At 49.8% G+C, this 15,504-nt stretch overlaps 1 protein-coding gene across 7 annotated transcripts in view; it reads left to right on the top strand.

Moving 5' to 3' along the window:
• PTPRS (protein tyrosine phosphatase receptor type S) overlaps positions 1–15,504 on the top strand; it is a 267,499-nt gene that overhangs the window by 114,938 nt on the left and 137,057 nt on the right. For all 7 annotated transcript variants that reach the window (XM_074978298.1, XM_074978303.1, XM_074978302.1 and 4 more), the window contains one exon: positions 4,472–4,639. In XM_074978298.1, coding sequence (XP_074834399.1) covers positions 4,552–4,639 — 88 coding nt within the window. In that variant the 5' untranslated portion in view covers positions 4,472–4,551. The remainder of the gene's footprint in view (positions 1–4,471; positions 4,640–15,504) is intronic.

The following is a 15,504-nucleotide window of genomic DNA, read 5'->3' as shown; positions in this document are numbered from 1 at the left end:
GAATGGGACGGGGGCGAGGCAGAGGCTCACGGCCGGTGCCCCCCCCAGAACTTCTGTGCCAGTTGCCACTGTGTAGGAGGGAGCCCAGAGGAAAGAATCCCTTAATGCAGCTTCTGGCCTGTAGGAATTAGGGTCTGTCTACACTACGCAGCTGTGTTGACATAGCTGTGCCACTAAAAGCCAGGCAGTGTAAACACCTCCTCCCAGTGGCATCTGATTTGTCGGCAGGACAAAGCACTGTTTACGCTAGGACTTGCCAGGGCACAGTGTTTGTTGTGTGTGCGTGTGTTCAAACACCTGCGAACAACATCTGTTGTTTCAGCTGTGACCAACGGGTGCCTTGTTGCTCAGTTGCCAACAGAGGCAAAGCTTTAGTCTTGTTTCTGTCTAGTGCAGCCCTGACACCACAGTGGACCAGCACTTCACTTAGTTGCCCCCTCCAATAAAGGCTGAGGCCTGTAGGCCCTGTGTGTGCCATAGAAGATGCTGCATCAGGGAGCCCAGCAGGACTTCTCAGTGCAAGAATAGCCATCATGATGTGCATTTTAGTGCCAGTAGGTTGCTGAGGCTTCAGGTCAGGTGTCTCCTCCTCACATCTGACAGTAAAAAGCTAAGGACCTAGGCAGATGGTGTGCAAATACCGGAAGGGAGAGCAAAGGTGGTGAAATCCGGGAGATTTGGGCACACATCAAGGTAGTTCGTGCCTTCATTTAGCTGTGCTGCGGGATGGGCGAGAGGCCTGTCGTGCTGTACCTGGGTCTCCCAGTGATGCGTGTTCTGTAGCATATATAGGGATGCTGCTGTGAATGTAAATAACCAAGAAAATTATTCTGAGGGTCAGCCGGCCTTTGTGCTCCAGCTGTCACCTGCTAGAGGCCAGGAAGAAACTTCCTTCCGGGAATCTAAATAAGCATAGGTGCATTGGGAAGAGGGGGCTTATGCCTTTCCCCAAGAATCCAACAAGCAGACGAGGTGGACTGGGCTGACAGTCGTTGGGTGGGTGGGAGAATTAGGCACTAAGGGGACTTCTGGTGGCTACACATGCGAGTCCATCCACTTCCAGTGCTTCTGTTGTCCCCATTGTGTGAAGACAATGGAGCATTCTCCTCTCTTCTCCCCAACTGCTCCGTCGTTTACTCATCAGAGCCATGTGGGATCCCATTTTGCCCTCCCCATAATCCTGACGACGGCGAGTCCAGTGGGGAAAAAAGCCTGGTGACGTACCTGCTCTGAAGGATGAGTTGCTGGATTGAGGCTGACGTGTCCTAATATCTCTGCCAGTGCTTTGTGTCTCCATGAAGGCCTTTGGGAAGCACATGAGCACCGGAGCAGAAGTGTCACCCTCTGGCCTCTCTCATTCTCTCATCCACAAGTTGTTGCCGTACCACTTTAACCAGACCTTTCCTGTCGCAACCATCTATGTGGTGTAAAAGCCACTGTGGAAGGAGGCGAGGGAGAGTGCAGGTGTCAGTTCAGAGCTGGCTACATGGTCTGCGTGACTTTGCTGCTTTCGTCGGTGCTTTCGGGGGGGAACAGTGAGTGAGTGGGGGGGTATCATCACCTGGTGCTGAACTCTCCTCGGTGCTCTGGGTGCAGGCCAGTCGACCCCTGGTTTTAAATACTAAGTACCTAAAAACATCACGCAGAGGAGGTTTCCCTCCTGCCAATGGGATTCGAGAGATGCTCATTTGTGGGTAGAGGGAATATCAACCCAGCTGTAGCCAACTTGATTCCATTTCCTTTGTGCTGCATTTATAGCACAGCCCTCCTTTAATTCACAGTTGTCATCCCAATGGTTCATGATCCCCTGGGCCCCTGCCTTCCTCTGTTCAAATAGGAAAACAAAACCCCATTGTTCTTAGTCGCAGGGCTGCCAAGGAAGCTGCACTCTAAGCTTCCTCCAGACACTGAGGCTAACAACAAGCCTTGGGTAGCCCAAATTGCAGAGCTCTGCTTTCCTGTGCCATGGGCACATAGATTGAAAGGGCTGGCAATGAGAAGCAAAGAGCTAGTTTCCTGTCACACGTGCACCAGGCAGTTTATAATCCGTGAAGTATGAGCCCAGAGCTGCTTGCTGAGAGGAGGCTGCTTGGGAATGAATATCACAAGCTGTAATGTCTAAGGGACTTTCTTATTTATCCTGGGTTCTTTCCCTGAGTGTTAACAAAGAGGTTGTCTTGAAGCGTTATTAGAACCGAGAAAGATCCAGGCACTCATTCAGGGTTGACTCCAGCTCTGTCTGCCTCCCAGATTCCCCCAGCTCCAGTGAAGGATGGAGAGGCGGGATGGATGTTTGCAGATCTGTGCTACACCAGGCTCCCCTGGTTCAGCAGCTTGGGCCTCAGTATGACTGAGCTAAAGCCAGCTCCTTCACTCCCCCTCCTGTCCTGCCCTAAGCAGGGAAGAACCCAGTCCTAAGTCTTTTTGGTGTTCTTGTTCTTTTGGGGCCAGGCTGCTAAATAACTGAACCTGTTTGTGCTTCAGCAAGTGTTAAGGTGACCATCTGTCCTGTTTTTACTAGGACAGTCCCTTAGTTAAGTTGTCTTGCAGTTATCCCGACTCTTTTAAGAAAATGGGCAGATTGTCCCGTATTTTGAAGGGCTCCTGTTCCCTGGCACCCCGTGTGTGGGTGGCAGCCCATGCTGCCCAGGAGCTCCTCTGCAAGGTGCCTGTCCTGTTCCCTGACACCCCATGGTGGCAGCCCCCCCGCTGCTGGCAAGCTCTGCTGTGGGTGGGCTGCCTCATTCTCCAGTACCCCGCACCTCAGGGAGGCAGCTCTTGCTGCAGTGAAGCTCATCTGTGAGGCAGGTGTCCCATTCCACAGTGCACCACTCCTCACTGACAGGGACCCCTGACATAGTGCGGCTGCCTCATTCCCCAGCTCCCTTTGCTGGGAGGCTGCAGAAGAGGTTGTGGAGCTCCCATTCTCTGCTTCCCCTCATCAGGAGGCTGCAGAGCCCCCATTCCCAGTGACTCCCCATAGGGCAGCAGCACCCATTGTTGAGGAGCCCTGGCGCAGGACAACAGCCCCCCATCCCCAGAGGCTGGTGTCCCATATTTGTCACAGGGCAATGTGGCCTCCCTAGCAGGGATTCATTCCCACCCACAGGCTTCCAGCAGTAATGAAAACCCTCTGTGCTTCTATCACATTCACCTTCATCAGAACACATTGTAAACATGACTCTTCCAAAGTCTCGTAAGCTGAGTAAAGATTGTTGTTAACAGAGGGAAACCGAGGCACAGAGCGGGGAGAGTCCCTTGCTCCATGCACACAGGGGGTGGCTGGGACCGTGGTTAGAACTCGAGGGAAGAGGTGTCCCATCTGACCTTAAACTTGGGGAACATCTAATCACCTAGTCTGACCTCCTGCATGTCACAGGCTGCTCAGTATCACTAAGCTGTGCCAAGCCTGAGAATGGGAACACGACTCAAGTATTAGAGCCCTCAGCAGTCTAATCCTGGGGTACACAAAGTGTGGGTCGGGCCCTGTCAGGGGGACATGAAATTTCCTAAGAGGGGGTGCACCATGATGGGCTGCTGGGACTCAGGCTCATTCATCTCATAAAAAGTTAGAAATATGTTACTGTTTTTATGTCTGTGCATTCACATTTATGTCCCGATTATGTCCCAGGCTTATTTTCTTGCACGTGCTGAAAGGCTTTTGTTCTTTCATGTGACCATAACTGAAAAGTCCATAGGTCTGAACTACATTAGACAGGTGGGGGGAGGGGCTGATAATTGCAGGGGTGAAAAGTGGGGCCCGACATAAAAAGTTTGCTCACCCTTGGCTCTGACGTCTGCACTGAAGGGGCGCCAGGGGCTGCAGCAGCCCAGCTTGTGCACACTGGGTTGATTGCTCTGCTTGCTCCACATTCAGCCAGGCTCTGGGGCTAAGCCTTCCCCCCCATACAGATGTCTTTTGGGGGCATCCTGGAAACATCCCTCCCCCATTCCCAGCTGGTCTCTTTTTTTTTTTCCTCTCCTCTGTTTTTTTCCATTCACTCCAGCCTGTGAAAAATCTTTCAGAGGGTCTCTGTGCCTCATCAGGTCTGATCACTTCACACCTCATCACCCAGCCTCTGAGGCCAGTGAGGGGGAGGGGGAGGAATGGGGAGGGAGCACGTGGTGATGGGGCTTTGCCTACGTCGGTGCCACCTGCTCATTCTTCTCTTCCCTGGCTTGATCCCTTTTGTGCTTTCACATGGTTCACCGTTATCTACGAGAGCCATAAACCTGGGGCCAGTCCAGCCTTGTGCTGTGCCTGGACCCGCATCTTGGTCATTCATGGTGGAGTTGTCTCTCGGGCCGTTTTAATCGCTTGCTGTCTGACGTTTCCCCGTGGGACTGCCATCTTCCTGTGTACCGCTCCCACTCCCTGCTCCGATGTGCTCTCGGATCCCCTCCCCCTTTGGACAACAGCCGAGAGCGTGTGGGGCTGCTAACTCTCTGCCGGTTCCTTTTGTGTCTGCAGGTGCTGACCTCGCTTTGGAGGCGCTGTGAGTTTCGCTGAACCAGGGCCTTCCCGGCTGGGGTGGGAGGTCGTTGCCGAGAATGAGGATCCTTTGCAGCCCGGGAATGTCTTCGCTGATCCCCCTCCTGAACCTCCTCTCCTTGCTTCTGATTGGCTGCATGTCAGAAAGTAAGTGACCTTCCCCCATCCCTTTGGCTTCTGGGTTCTTACCCAGCACATCCCCGTTTTGTCTCTCTTTTCAGAGAAGCAGCCACTCAGCCCTCTGCATGGGGCCAGGCCTGATGGCCAGAGGAGTGTCTCTTCTTAAAGGATCAGTTAGCACATCCCCTCCCTATTCCCTTAATAAATACTGGGTGTGAATGTGGTGCCGGTGAAGGGTTTGGTGCACCCAAGGCCTCTGCTGATCTCTGGCTTAGGCATCTCAAGCTTCCCATGCACTCCTCAGCTGCCATGCCCCCCCTCATCCCCCAGCCTTCCAGGGACTTTGCATGGTGAGGAGGGAGGAGCAGCACAGTTTGTGTTGCCCATTTCGGTCTCCGCGGAGTCTGTGAAATTGGCATGGGGGTGCCTAATGCATTGGAAGTTTTACTTGCTTGTTGGGAACTGGACTGAGACCTGGCAAGCTCATTTCATGTGGTCCTGTCCGGTTCTCCTGCACCTTCCCTCAGGCCTCTGTACACCATTAACTATCCTTGACCCTCTGCTCACCAGGGTTGGATTCAAACCTGTCACTGAAGCACGAGTTTTCCATTCCTCCTCCACTGAGCTAGCCTGTCTCAATTTAACACCGTTTTTATCTTCTCTGCCTTGCAAGTATTGCTGTAAAAACTTCAGTGACTTGAATGCAATGTTCCTTCAGCACGTAGGCTGGTCGCTCAGGGATCTGCAGAATAGTCATTTCCTAGCTGATTGAATTATGACTACTTCTACTCCCCCACCAAACCTGCTGGAAGCTGGCAAAAATGCCAGTGCTCTGGTCAGCACAGTCCTTGACAGCTTTGCATGTAATTGCTTTGTTATCAAGGTTACTAAGATGATGTGTTTGTCAGGGATTGACTGCAGAACGAGACCTTTAGTTGCTGAGTTTTTTTGTACCACTCTCTTTTCTGCAGAAGCTAAGGCAGGTGTTTACTGTTCCCTGGCGTAGTTCCTGTTTTTTGTACATGTCCCATTTAGCCTCTGCACATGAGAGGGTTTTGCATGTATGGGAGGATAAGGTATTTCCTCGTTTACAGAGAGAGAGAAGTGAATTGACTGCCAAAGAACTTCAGAACTGGGTTATTCCCTTGTCTGCATCTCAGTGGATAAACCACATTACTGAGCATTCTTAACATGCAGTTGTAGGTATGTTGTTATAATGGAGGTAGGGTGGCCTAGTGGCTAAAACAGAAAGCTGAAAGCCAGGACTTGTGGATTCAATTCCTGGTTCTCGGTGTGAGTGGCTTAGCCTTAAGAGCCAAGAACATGCAGTCAGGATTCCTGGGTTCTGTTCCTGCCACTGAATTCAATGTGTGACCCTGCATGAGTTGCTCAGGCCCCTATTATGAAAAACCCAATGTATGTGCATGTGAATGCACTTTTCCCTGCAGGCCACCCTGACTTGAGTGTATGTTGTGGGTGGTGACTGGGAGAATCAGGCCCTATAATTTTTTTTAAAAGGTGTACATCTGAAATGTATGCTCATAAAGTTCCTATTGATATTAGTTGAGCACTGGGGGCCCAGCACTTCTGCAAGGCAGGCTCATAAGCCTTATCTTCCTTGCACTCTTGATTTTCCCGTCTGTATCATGGGAGAGGGATTCTGGTAGCATAAGGCTTAGTTGTAGGATGTTTGTTTGAGATCCCCTAGGCTGCTAGATGCCTGGACAGAATCTTTGCTGTGTTTGAGACAAACCAGGCTGTGCTCTAGAAAGCGCAGCTGCTTGGGAAAGATGGATTGTGGCGGAAGGCGTTTGTTGTATGGCCCAAGATGTGCCGGTGACTGGCATCACTAGACACCTTGTTGTTGGCTGCCAGGAAGCTGCCTGGCTTTTCTTAACTGTAAGTCTGCAGTGGCCTCAAGCCCCAGGCAATGAAAAGTGTGTGTGTCCCCATATAGCTGTGCGTGCACGTGTTATTTCTTGCTTCCTCTGGGTTTATTTTGCTTCCTGGGTGCAGATTTGCCTGCTGGACCTTCCCACATCAGCTCCCTTAAAAAGACCCAGGCTGTTTTACCCTGATCTGCAGGCTACTGTCATGTGTCAGGGGCAGATGAGCAAAATGGAGATAAGTAAGGGTTTTCCCCCACCTCTGTCCTAGTCCTGTGTGGGAGGGAGGTAAGTGGGCGAAGCTTCCTCTCCCTCTTAAATGTTCTCTCACGTAGCAGCCTGGATGGAGAATGGTATTTCCTTGGTGGGAAAGTCATGGCTTCCCTTCCTCTGAATTTCGGGGTACCTGGTGGTCTGACAGATGTGCGTGGCCGACAGGGATTCTCTCCCACTCAATTCCTACGGGTCTGATGCTGCTTGAAAGCTCGTTGGGCTGTAGCGATTAATCCCTGAGCAGTGGTAATGAGTTGGTTTGGCTACTAGTGCACCTCATGTTCTCGCTCCTGTGGCACATGCTAATCTACTCTCCTGTGGGCTGGAATACTGGGCTTTGGTTTTGGTTGCTGGGTTGAGTGTTTGGACAGTACTAATAGTCTGTGAAATAAAGATAAGTCCTCTCACTTTAATATCTGTGACTCCCTCCTTCCCACATATACACACAATCCTGAATGGGTGAGGTGGCTGGGGGGAGCACTTGGAATAATGCTCCAGTCTCTACTCACCTGGTCTGTAGTGCTGAAGCCAATCCGTACCACTCGCTGGAGAGGTCCATCAACAGCAAACAGCTTGGCCTCTGGCAACCATTGAGCCAGTGTGGGGAGTTGTCGCTCAGTTCTGACAGTGTCAGCTCCTGTTGTACGGCCTGGGGCGTTGTCCTGCTGCAGTCTCTTGGCCAGCTTCCATTTGGCTGGTGCTCATCACAGCACTGATCTGTTTTCCTGTCCTCGTTCACCACAGGACGCTACGGCTTTGCAGCCACGAAGGCTGTGTCCACCAGGTGGTTACATCACCACTCGTTTGTTTGGAACTCGCAGGGGACAAACTTCAGCTGAAAGGTGACTTATTGCCAGCTTCAGAGGCAAAGGATGGCCTGGGAGCCAGGCCTCTTGTGCTCCATTTGCACCTTAGTCGTCTTTTTGTACATCACTAGGTGAATCGCTGCCTCTTCTGTGTCTCAGTTTACGCCCCCTATAAAACAGGTCTTCAAACACTTCCTCCCATTTTGCAGGTTTGTTGGCAGATTTAAATAATTTACTGAGAACTTTGGGGAGAATGCCCATGGACAGGACAGCTGTCATATTAAAAAAAAACAAAAAAAAAACAAAAAACAAAAACAAAGAAAACCCCCACAACACTTATTTTTAACCTACTGCTCCTACTCATCTCCTCTACATATTTGGAGACAGGCATGGAATTTTAAATGGTTCACTCGGCGGGAGGAGCGGGTTAAGTTCCATCCATTAAATAGGAAGTCCTATCATTGTTAATTCAGCCAACCCCCCCTGTAATAATAGTGTTTAATATCAGAATATAAGAATGGCCATATAGGGCAGACTGTGGTCCATCCAACCCAGTATCCTGGCTGCCTGCAGTGGCCAGTGCCAGAGGCTTTAAAGGCAATGAACAGAGTAGGGCGTTAGGTAATCCATCCCCTGTCATACGATCAGAGGCTTAGGAACACTCAGAGCATGGGGTTGCATCTCTGCCCATCCTGACTATTAGCCATTTGATGGACCCATCTCCCTTGGAGTTACCACCCAGTTATAATTTTGACCTTCACCACATCCCCGGAAGTGAGTTCTACCGGTTGATTGTGCATTGTTTGAAGAATTGCTTCCTTTTGGTTGTGTTAAACCCGCTGCCTAATGCTTGTACAACAGCAGCACCTAAAGGCCTGCGCAGAGATCTGATTGTACTAGGTAGGTGCTGTACAAAGGTCTCACACACACAGTGGGAGACAGTCCCTGCCCCAAAGAGCTTACAGTCTAACTCACAAGGGAAAGAGGCCCACAGCCAGGAAATGAGGTATTCAAGATCAGCAGGGTACCAGATTTCTCAGTTTCCAGACCTTGGTTCCCCTGCTGCTAGAGCCTGGGATCCTCTTATTTGCACATGTGACTGTACAGAATAAAGGAATGGAATATTAAACCTACGGGGTCTTTCCTGGCCCCCGCTCTATGACTTACCAATCCACTTGATGCAGCAGCGTGTGATAGGCCATAATAGATTTGGCCTCCTACACCCATCTCTGACCTGAAGGAACTATATGCATTTTTAAGTCCTTCTCAGGAGCAGATAACGTCACATACCATGTAGAAATGTTTTATTCTTATGAGCAAAATTAGCACGTTTGCTCTTGAAGTGCATTTCCGTCATTGATTAACTCTTTGCATTTTACAGTAGAACCTTGCTAATTGGTACTTGGTTCAGCCCCACACAAAGAGCCGGTAGCCTCCGTCCCCCGCCCGAGCAAAGATTTAATAGCAGGTGCTGTAGTGAGCATTACTTCTTACTAATGTTGCCTTTCTATAAATCATGTTCTAGAACGATTGGTAGCATGCTCACAAGGATTATGGTAAATAATTAGAGCTAAATTGAAATTGACAAAGCAAAAGGATAAAGTCCATTTAATGATACATTACTTGAGTGTCTTTCCTTCAGTTGCGCTTGCTCTGTCCTTGATTTGCAGAATGCCATAACTCTCAAAGGGCACAAGCTGGCAAAGACTCTCCTGCACTTTTAAACTCTGCTGCTGCCCAGGTATAATGCAGTTGTGGCCTCTGGCTGTAGTTTAAAGAGGGGACTGTGAATGAGGGAGAGTCGGGGGACCCCATGCCAGCATGAAAAGAGTTAACTATAGACCTAGAGAGCTCCAGGAAGGCACCTTGCCATATCTAGTGAGTGGCCCAGCTCCACCTTATTGATGAATCCCAGCTGAAGTAATCATTGAGTGATCCCTCTCCTGTCATCCATTTCCAGCCTCTGACAAACAGAGAGTAGGGACACTGTTCATACTCATTCTAGCTCATAAGTATTCATGGACCTAACCTCTGTAAATGTATCTAGTTCATTTTTGAGCCCTGATAAAGTCCTGGTCTTCACAACATCCTCAGGCAAGGAGTTCCACAGGTTGATTGTGGGCTGTGTGAAGAAAAACTTCCTTTTATTTATTTTAAACCTTCTACCTATTAATTTCATTTGGTGGACCTTAGTTCTTATGTTATGGGAACAAGTAAATATGTTTTCGTTTGTCACTTTCTTCATCCCTGTCATGATTTTGTAGACCTCGGTCATATCCCCTCTTAGTCTCCTCTTTTCTAAGCTGAAAAGTCACAGTCTTTTTAATCTCTCTTCATATGGCACCTGTTCCAGACCCTAATCCTTTTTGTTGCCCTTTTCTGAACTCTATTTTTTTTCAGGCAAAACTGGTAAATGGGGCTGGCTGCTCCTTTTGGGGCAGGGAACCTGGAATTCTGTGAGCAGCTAGTGTCAGGGGCTGGATAATACAGGGCACCAATTGACAGAGCCCCGTAGACTGGGAATGAATGCACTGTTGTTTCCATGCAATGGGAAAGACTTCCTTGGCCTAGGTGAAAGGAGTGTTCCCCCTCATGGAGTCAGGGGGTAATGAGAGGACTTCTAGTCCCGAGAGGCATCACAGTAGTTCTGATATAGACGGCCTGTAGTCTTCTTTTGGCCAACCAGATGAAAATGTTGTATGTGTGTCCGATGTGTCATTGTAACCCTGTCAGTCCTGGGATATTAGCGAGACAAGGAGGGGAAGAGAATATCTTTTACCAGACCCACTTCTGTCAGCCTGTTCCCTGTGAACGGTCCCTTAGAAAAGGTATGAGCTGCTTCTGGTAAACTATCTGTTCTCCCTGGCACTTAGCTAGGACACGCTGTTTGTGATGATCATGGTTGGATTGCAGACTGGCGGGTTGGCTGTCTGCTACCACCCCTCACTCCCTCTGCCAGATAGGTTGGTGGCATAGGGCTTCAGGTGGAAGGGGCGGGGCAGGGCTGGGTCTTGTCTCCCTGGCGCCAGCCATTCAGCAATGCCTGTCCTGCACCACCAGGCTGCAGTGGCTTTTTAAAGGGCCTGGGGCTTTGGTGGCTGCTGCTGCTGCTACTGCTGCTGCCGCTGTTGCTGTTGGCGGTCAATGCTCCCAGCCCTTTAAGTCGCTGGGCCCTGGGGCAGCTGCCCCTTCCCTCTCTCCATCGGTAGCCCTGCCTCTAGCACAGTGAAGTCGAGAGCTGTGGCCAAGAGCTGTAGCTGTGGTCCCCTCTGATACAGCCTTACTGTACGGGTCTGCCATGCTCCTCCATAGGCAGGGGGCACTTTGCTCATGCTTGTCCTCCTGAGTCACCTGATTGCATCAGCCCCGGCATGTCATTCATTCCAAATGAAGTGCTGGTTAAACTCTCCCCATGAGCACAGCATGTCATGAAGTGGGAGCAGCACTTTTCACTTCTGCCAGCTGGAGGTGCTGCAGCGAACAGTGCAATGATCCTTGCGGGGAGGCAATGTGCGCTGGAGGACGGGGTGCGGGATAGGCATGAGAAGCTCTGCTGCTGGTCTGGTGTGTGACTTCAGGCAGGTTGTTTTATCTGCCTTCCTTTTTTCTCCTCCCAGTGCCATGAGGAGATACAAATGGCCACACTGGGTCAGACCAAAGGGCTGTCTTGCCCAGTATCCTGTCAGTGGCCAGTGCCAAATGCCCCAGAGGGAGTGAACAGAACAGGTAGTCATTGAGTGATCCCCTTCCTGTCCTCTGTTTCCAGCTTCTGACAAACAGAGGCTAGGGTCACCATTCCTCCCCATCTGGCCAATAGCCATTGATGGACCTAACCTCCATGAATTTATCTCGCTCTTTTTTGAACCCTGTTGAAGTCCTGGTCTTCACAACCTCCTCTGGCGAGGTGTTCCCCAGGCCGACTGTGTGCTGCATGAGGAAAAACTTCCTTAATTTCATTCAATGACTCCTAGTTCTCTTGTTGTGTTTGTCTTATAAGTGTGGACTGTAAGCTCTATGTAGAGAAAGTCCTTCTCTGTGTTTTGATACGTTGTACTACTGGGCCCCAATCCTGAGGCCTCTAGCTGCTGTTGTTGTACGGACAATATATAATAACACAGTTGGTGATAGGGGAGCTTTCAACTGCTCCAGTCCTGCCAGGGTCACTTCAGTGACCAATACTTGACGGTGGTGAAGATCACAACTAATTCACATCTTAATTCTTCCAGAGAGAAAGTGCTACAGAGGGGGTTAGGCTTAGAGAGAGTTGCAGATATTCCTTCAACAGTTGTTGCTACAGTGAAATATTCGGGTGGTTGGGATGGAGAATATGGGTTGCCTCTCTGTGTTGAGAGCGTCTTCCCAAGTGGAGTTCAGCGTGACTCATCCTGTTGTTATTAACGAGAAAGTGTTGGAGATTTGATGGGCTGGGGCCATTGTGCTTCCAGCTGTGACATGCAGAGTCACTTTGGTTGCCTTCAGGTACCAAAGGGAAAAGAAAAGCTTATATTTAAACCCAACCGACCCTACCCCCAACTAGTTTATCATTCTCAAAAGTTTCTCCGATGTCCTCCAAACCTTTAATTGACTCGGGAGCATAAAATCGAGAAGAGGGGAGGGGAGAGCAAGAGAGGAATGGCATGAGTGGTTTGAATTATTTATTGTCCTTTGAAGTTGCAAGAGAAATTTCAGCTGCCTTGGGGAGTAATTTCTTCCCATTCTGAAAGGGTTTTCTTCTCGTTTTAAACTCATCTGGAGGACGGTGGTCGTTTTTGCAGTTTTTTGCATAATTGATAAAAGCAGCTCCCCCTCCCCCCGATCCCCTCACAACCTCTGAAGTGGGGAGGCTTGGGGGTATGTGTGTGAAATTTGGTTGGCATTTTTTTAATCAAGAAAATAAAATTAATTTAACTACCCCCCCTTCTAATCAATTACATTATTTACAAATTACTCTTTGCTTTCAGTTAAGAGTGGGGACACACATAGATATTCAACCTGGCCTTTGATAGACCTGACTGGAATTTTTAAAGGGGCATATTCTCCTGTTCTTTCCATTCCAGCTATTAAAGGTCACCTTGAGAGCATCCCTCCACAGCCAGTGCGTCTCAAACTGTTAGGTGTCAGATACCTTCAACTCTCATTGACCTGAGGTGGAAGCTGAGGATGGCCGGTACCTCCGTAGCAGCAGATACATGACGCTCTAATTCCACTATCCACTTCTTCAAGCTGAATGAAAGAGACACTTCACCCCAGATCTCTGGAGAGGAGTTATTAACCCTCCAGCAGGACTGAGAGCCTCTGGCTCTTAGTAGGTTTGGATCCTGGAACTCTGCCCTGTAATGAGAGAACCTAATCTTTCCCCATCTCTACCCTGGGGAAGACAGGCCTTCTGGACTTATTTGATCTTGCTTCTGTTTTCTTCAGTTTCTGGATTGAGGCAGTACCTCAGTTTCCTCCATGTTGTAACTTGTCAGGGGAGTGAGCTTGAACATTCATGGTGAAGTTTTTCTCTTCCATATTAGGTTGCTCGGTCTGGAGAAACTCCTCTAGTTTTTCCCTCTCATGTTTAGTGTGGATTTAACCTCTGAACTTGAATGGTGCATTGGGTCTATTGCTGGCCCTGAGGTTGATGTCCTATTTCCCTTCTCTCTGTCTGGATTCTTTTTTTCCTCCATTGTGCACAGATGTACAGTAGAATTTGGAATGCCACATGATTGTGGTTAAAAGATTGGCCTGGTCTGTGCTCAACATTTAGATCACCCTTATTACAGCTCTCCATTGTTAAAAATTCCCATCCCCCGAGTGCTGTGGCTGCACCAACCTAATCCCAGGGGTAGACCCAGTGAGGCTGGCAGAAGAATGCTTCTGTTGGCCAAGCTGCCCTGGTTCAAGGAGCTGTCGCTGTGGGTGTCATTACAATGCCAGCCTTGCCACAACACCATAACTATGGTCCCTGTAATGTAGATGGGCCATACACAAGAGAAAACTTTGCATCTCCACACAAGGACTCCAAAACACTGTATGCACTGGCATGTCCTAGACCTCACCATCAGCATTTCACATTTGGTACCTATGTACTCAGGTCTTGTGCTGTAGTTGCTGCCTCAGCACACCCCCTGCTGGCTGTCAGTGGTGCTGCAGCAGCTTTTGCCTCAGTTGCTCCCCTCCACTGTCTCTTGCCCAGCTCTGGCTCTAGAGGTACCCTCGTCCCCTGGCCAGACCACTTGGCAGAGTCCTTCCTCTTCCAGAGCTGCAGAATCCTTAACAGAGTCCCGGAAAGATATATGTCAATGAAACGATACCTAGCTGGTGGCCTGACACACCACACTAGGCCAGAATGCTTAGGTAGCGTTCAGCCACCTAGTCACAGACAAGCCCCTGTTGCTTTAGGCTCCCCTCCTGTTTAATCATGGGCTCCTGGGCCTTGATCAAGCTCCCAGGTCGGCTGGCACATTCCTCCCCTTGCTTGGGTTCAGGCAGGCACCAGCTCCTTAGGCAGGGACCCTGCTTTCCATCGCGCTGCCAGCTCACCTCTGCTGGAGTAGTCTGTCTCCTCCCAGCCTGCTCCATGCACAGGCAGTCAGGTTAGGTGACCTCTCAGACCCATATTAACCCTTCCCTGGTGTGTGTGTGTGTGTGTGTGTGTGTGTGTGTGTGTGTGTGGTAAACACAGCATCACAGGCCTACACTCTTACGGTGCTCACTGACTCTTGGGTGCTTCCATTTTTGGTGTTCCTGGCAGCTCAGGACAGATTTTCACACATGGCGAGCTGCTCTCACAACTTTGGTTGAAGCTGACTAAATGGGCAATTGTGACCATCCAGAGCAGTTGTCTCAGCCTGGAGATCTAAAACAGAGGTGCCTCAAACATCAGTGTAAAATGCTGACCTCAGTCACTTGTCTGTGGCAATGTGGGAATGGTGCAGCAGGCTTGGAAGCAGACCCAGGAGCCTATGCTTTCTTCCTGGCTTTTTCCACAGGTGGTGAGATGTCTTGCCTGTTTACCCCAGAAGAATTGCTGCTTTGTTTTGTGGGGCTGCAGTGAGCGCGCATTCTGAAATGTACCAGTGCCACTGCAGGTGTGTCAGGGCTGTTTGGGAGGGAATTGGAAACAAGACTTGAGACCCTTTTCCTGGGAGATCTCTGATAGCTTTATTTACAGGAGTAAAATAATAGAGTTATATGAGATAATCTTGCATTTATCTGGTGTCTCTTTCATACAAGAAAATCCCCAGGCACCCTTATCCGGCTAATCTAATTGGGATCGTTCACCTACCTCTTGGCTGTAGCCACTTCAGGATGGGATGGGAGGGGAGCAGAAGGCAGCCAGGCTTTTACATTTACAAAAACTCACATGTTATCATTGTGTGACTGCCCTGTCTGGTCGTATTCTTTCAGCACCATATTTCCTTTGGGAAAGGACGAGAAGGGGTGGAACCTGGTAGCCCCGTCTAAGCTAGCAATGCTGTCATTTTCTGGTGCTTGGGACTGAGTCTGGACTCTATCAGGATGGCATGGACCCTATGTGGGGAGAGGGGGAGGGGAGTCTGGAGTCTTCTCTTAAGCTTTCAGGCTTGTCCTATGGGTGATAGTTTTGGTGCTCTGGTGCCTTGTGTACACTGCAGTTCTGTTAATGACTCAAAGGGAGCAGCAGATGCTGACCAAAGGGCTAGGTCGTTTCTGATCACATCTTCCCTGGCTTGTGGGCACAGGGGACCTTTCCATGCAGTCAAGGCCAAGCGGAAACTGTTTGAACAAGTTGGCCCTTGAGGAAGCCAGAGCGTGGGGGAGGGGCAAGGGGGGAGTCCTCCTGTGAAACAGCTACTGAAATCCATCGTCCAGTTGGTTCCAATTGCAAACAGACCACGAGAGTTGTTGTAATGGTGATGGACAAGGAGGCCTCATTAGATGACTGGATAGCTCCTCTGGT

This window comes from Carettochelys insculpta, chromosome 27 (genome assembly GCF_033958435.1).
Source record: "Carettochelys insculpta isolate YL-2023 chromosome 27, ASM3395843v1, whole genome shotgun sequence".
Lineage (NCBI taxonomy): Eukaryota > Metazoa > Chordata > Testudines > Carettochelyidae > Carettochelys > Carettochelys insculpta.
This window is presented reverse-complemented; position numbering and strand designations above follow the sequence as displayed.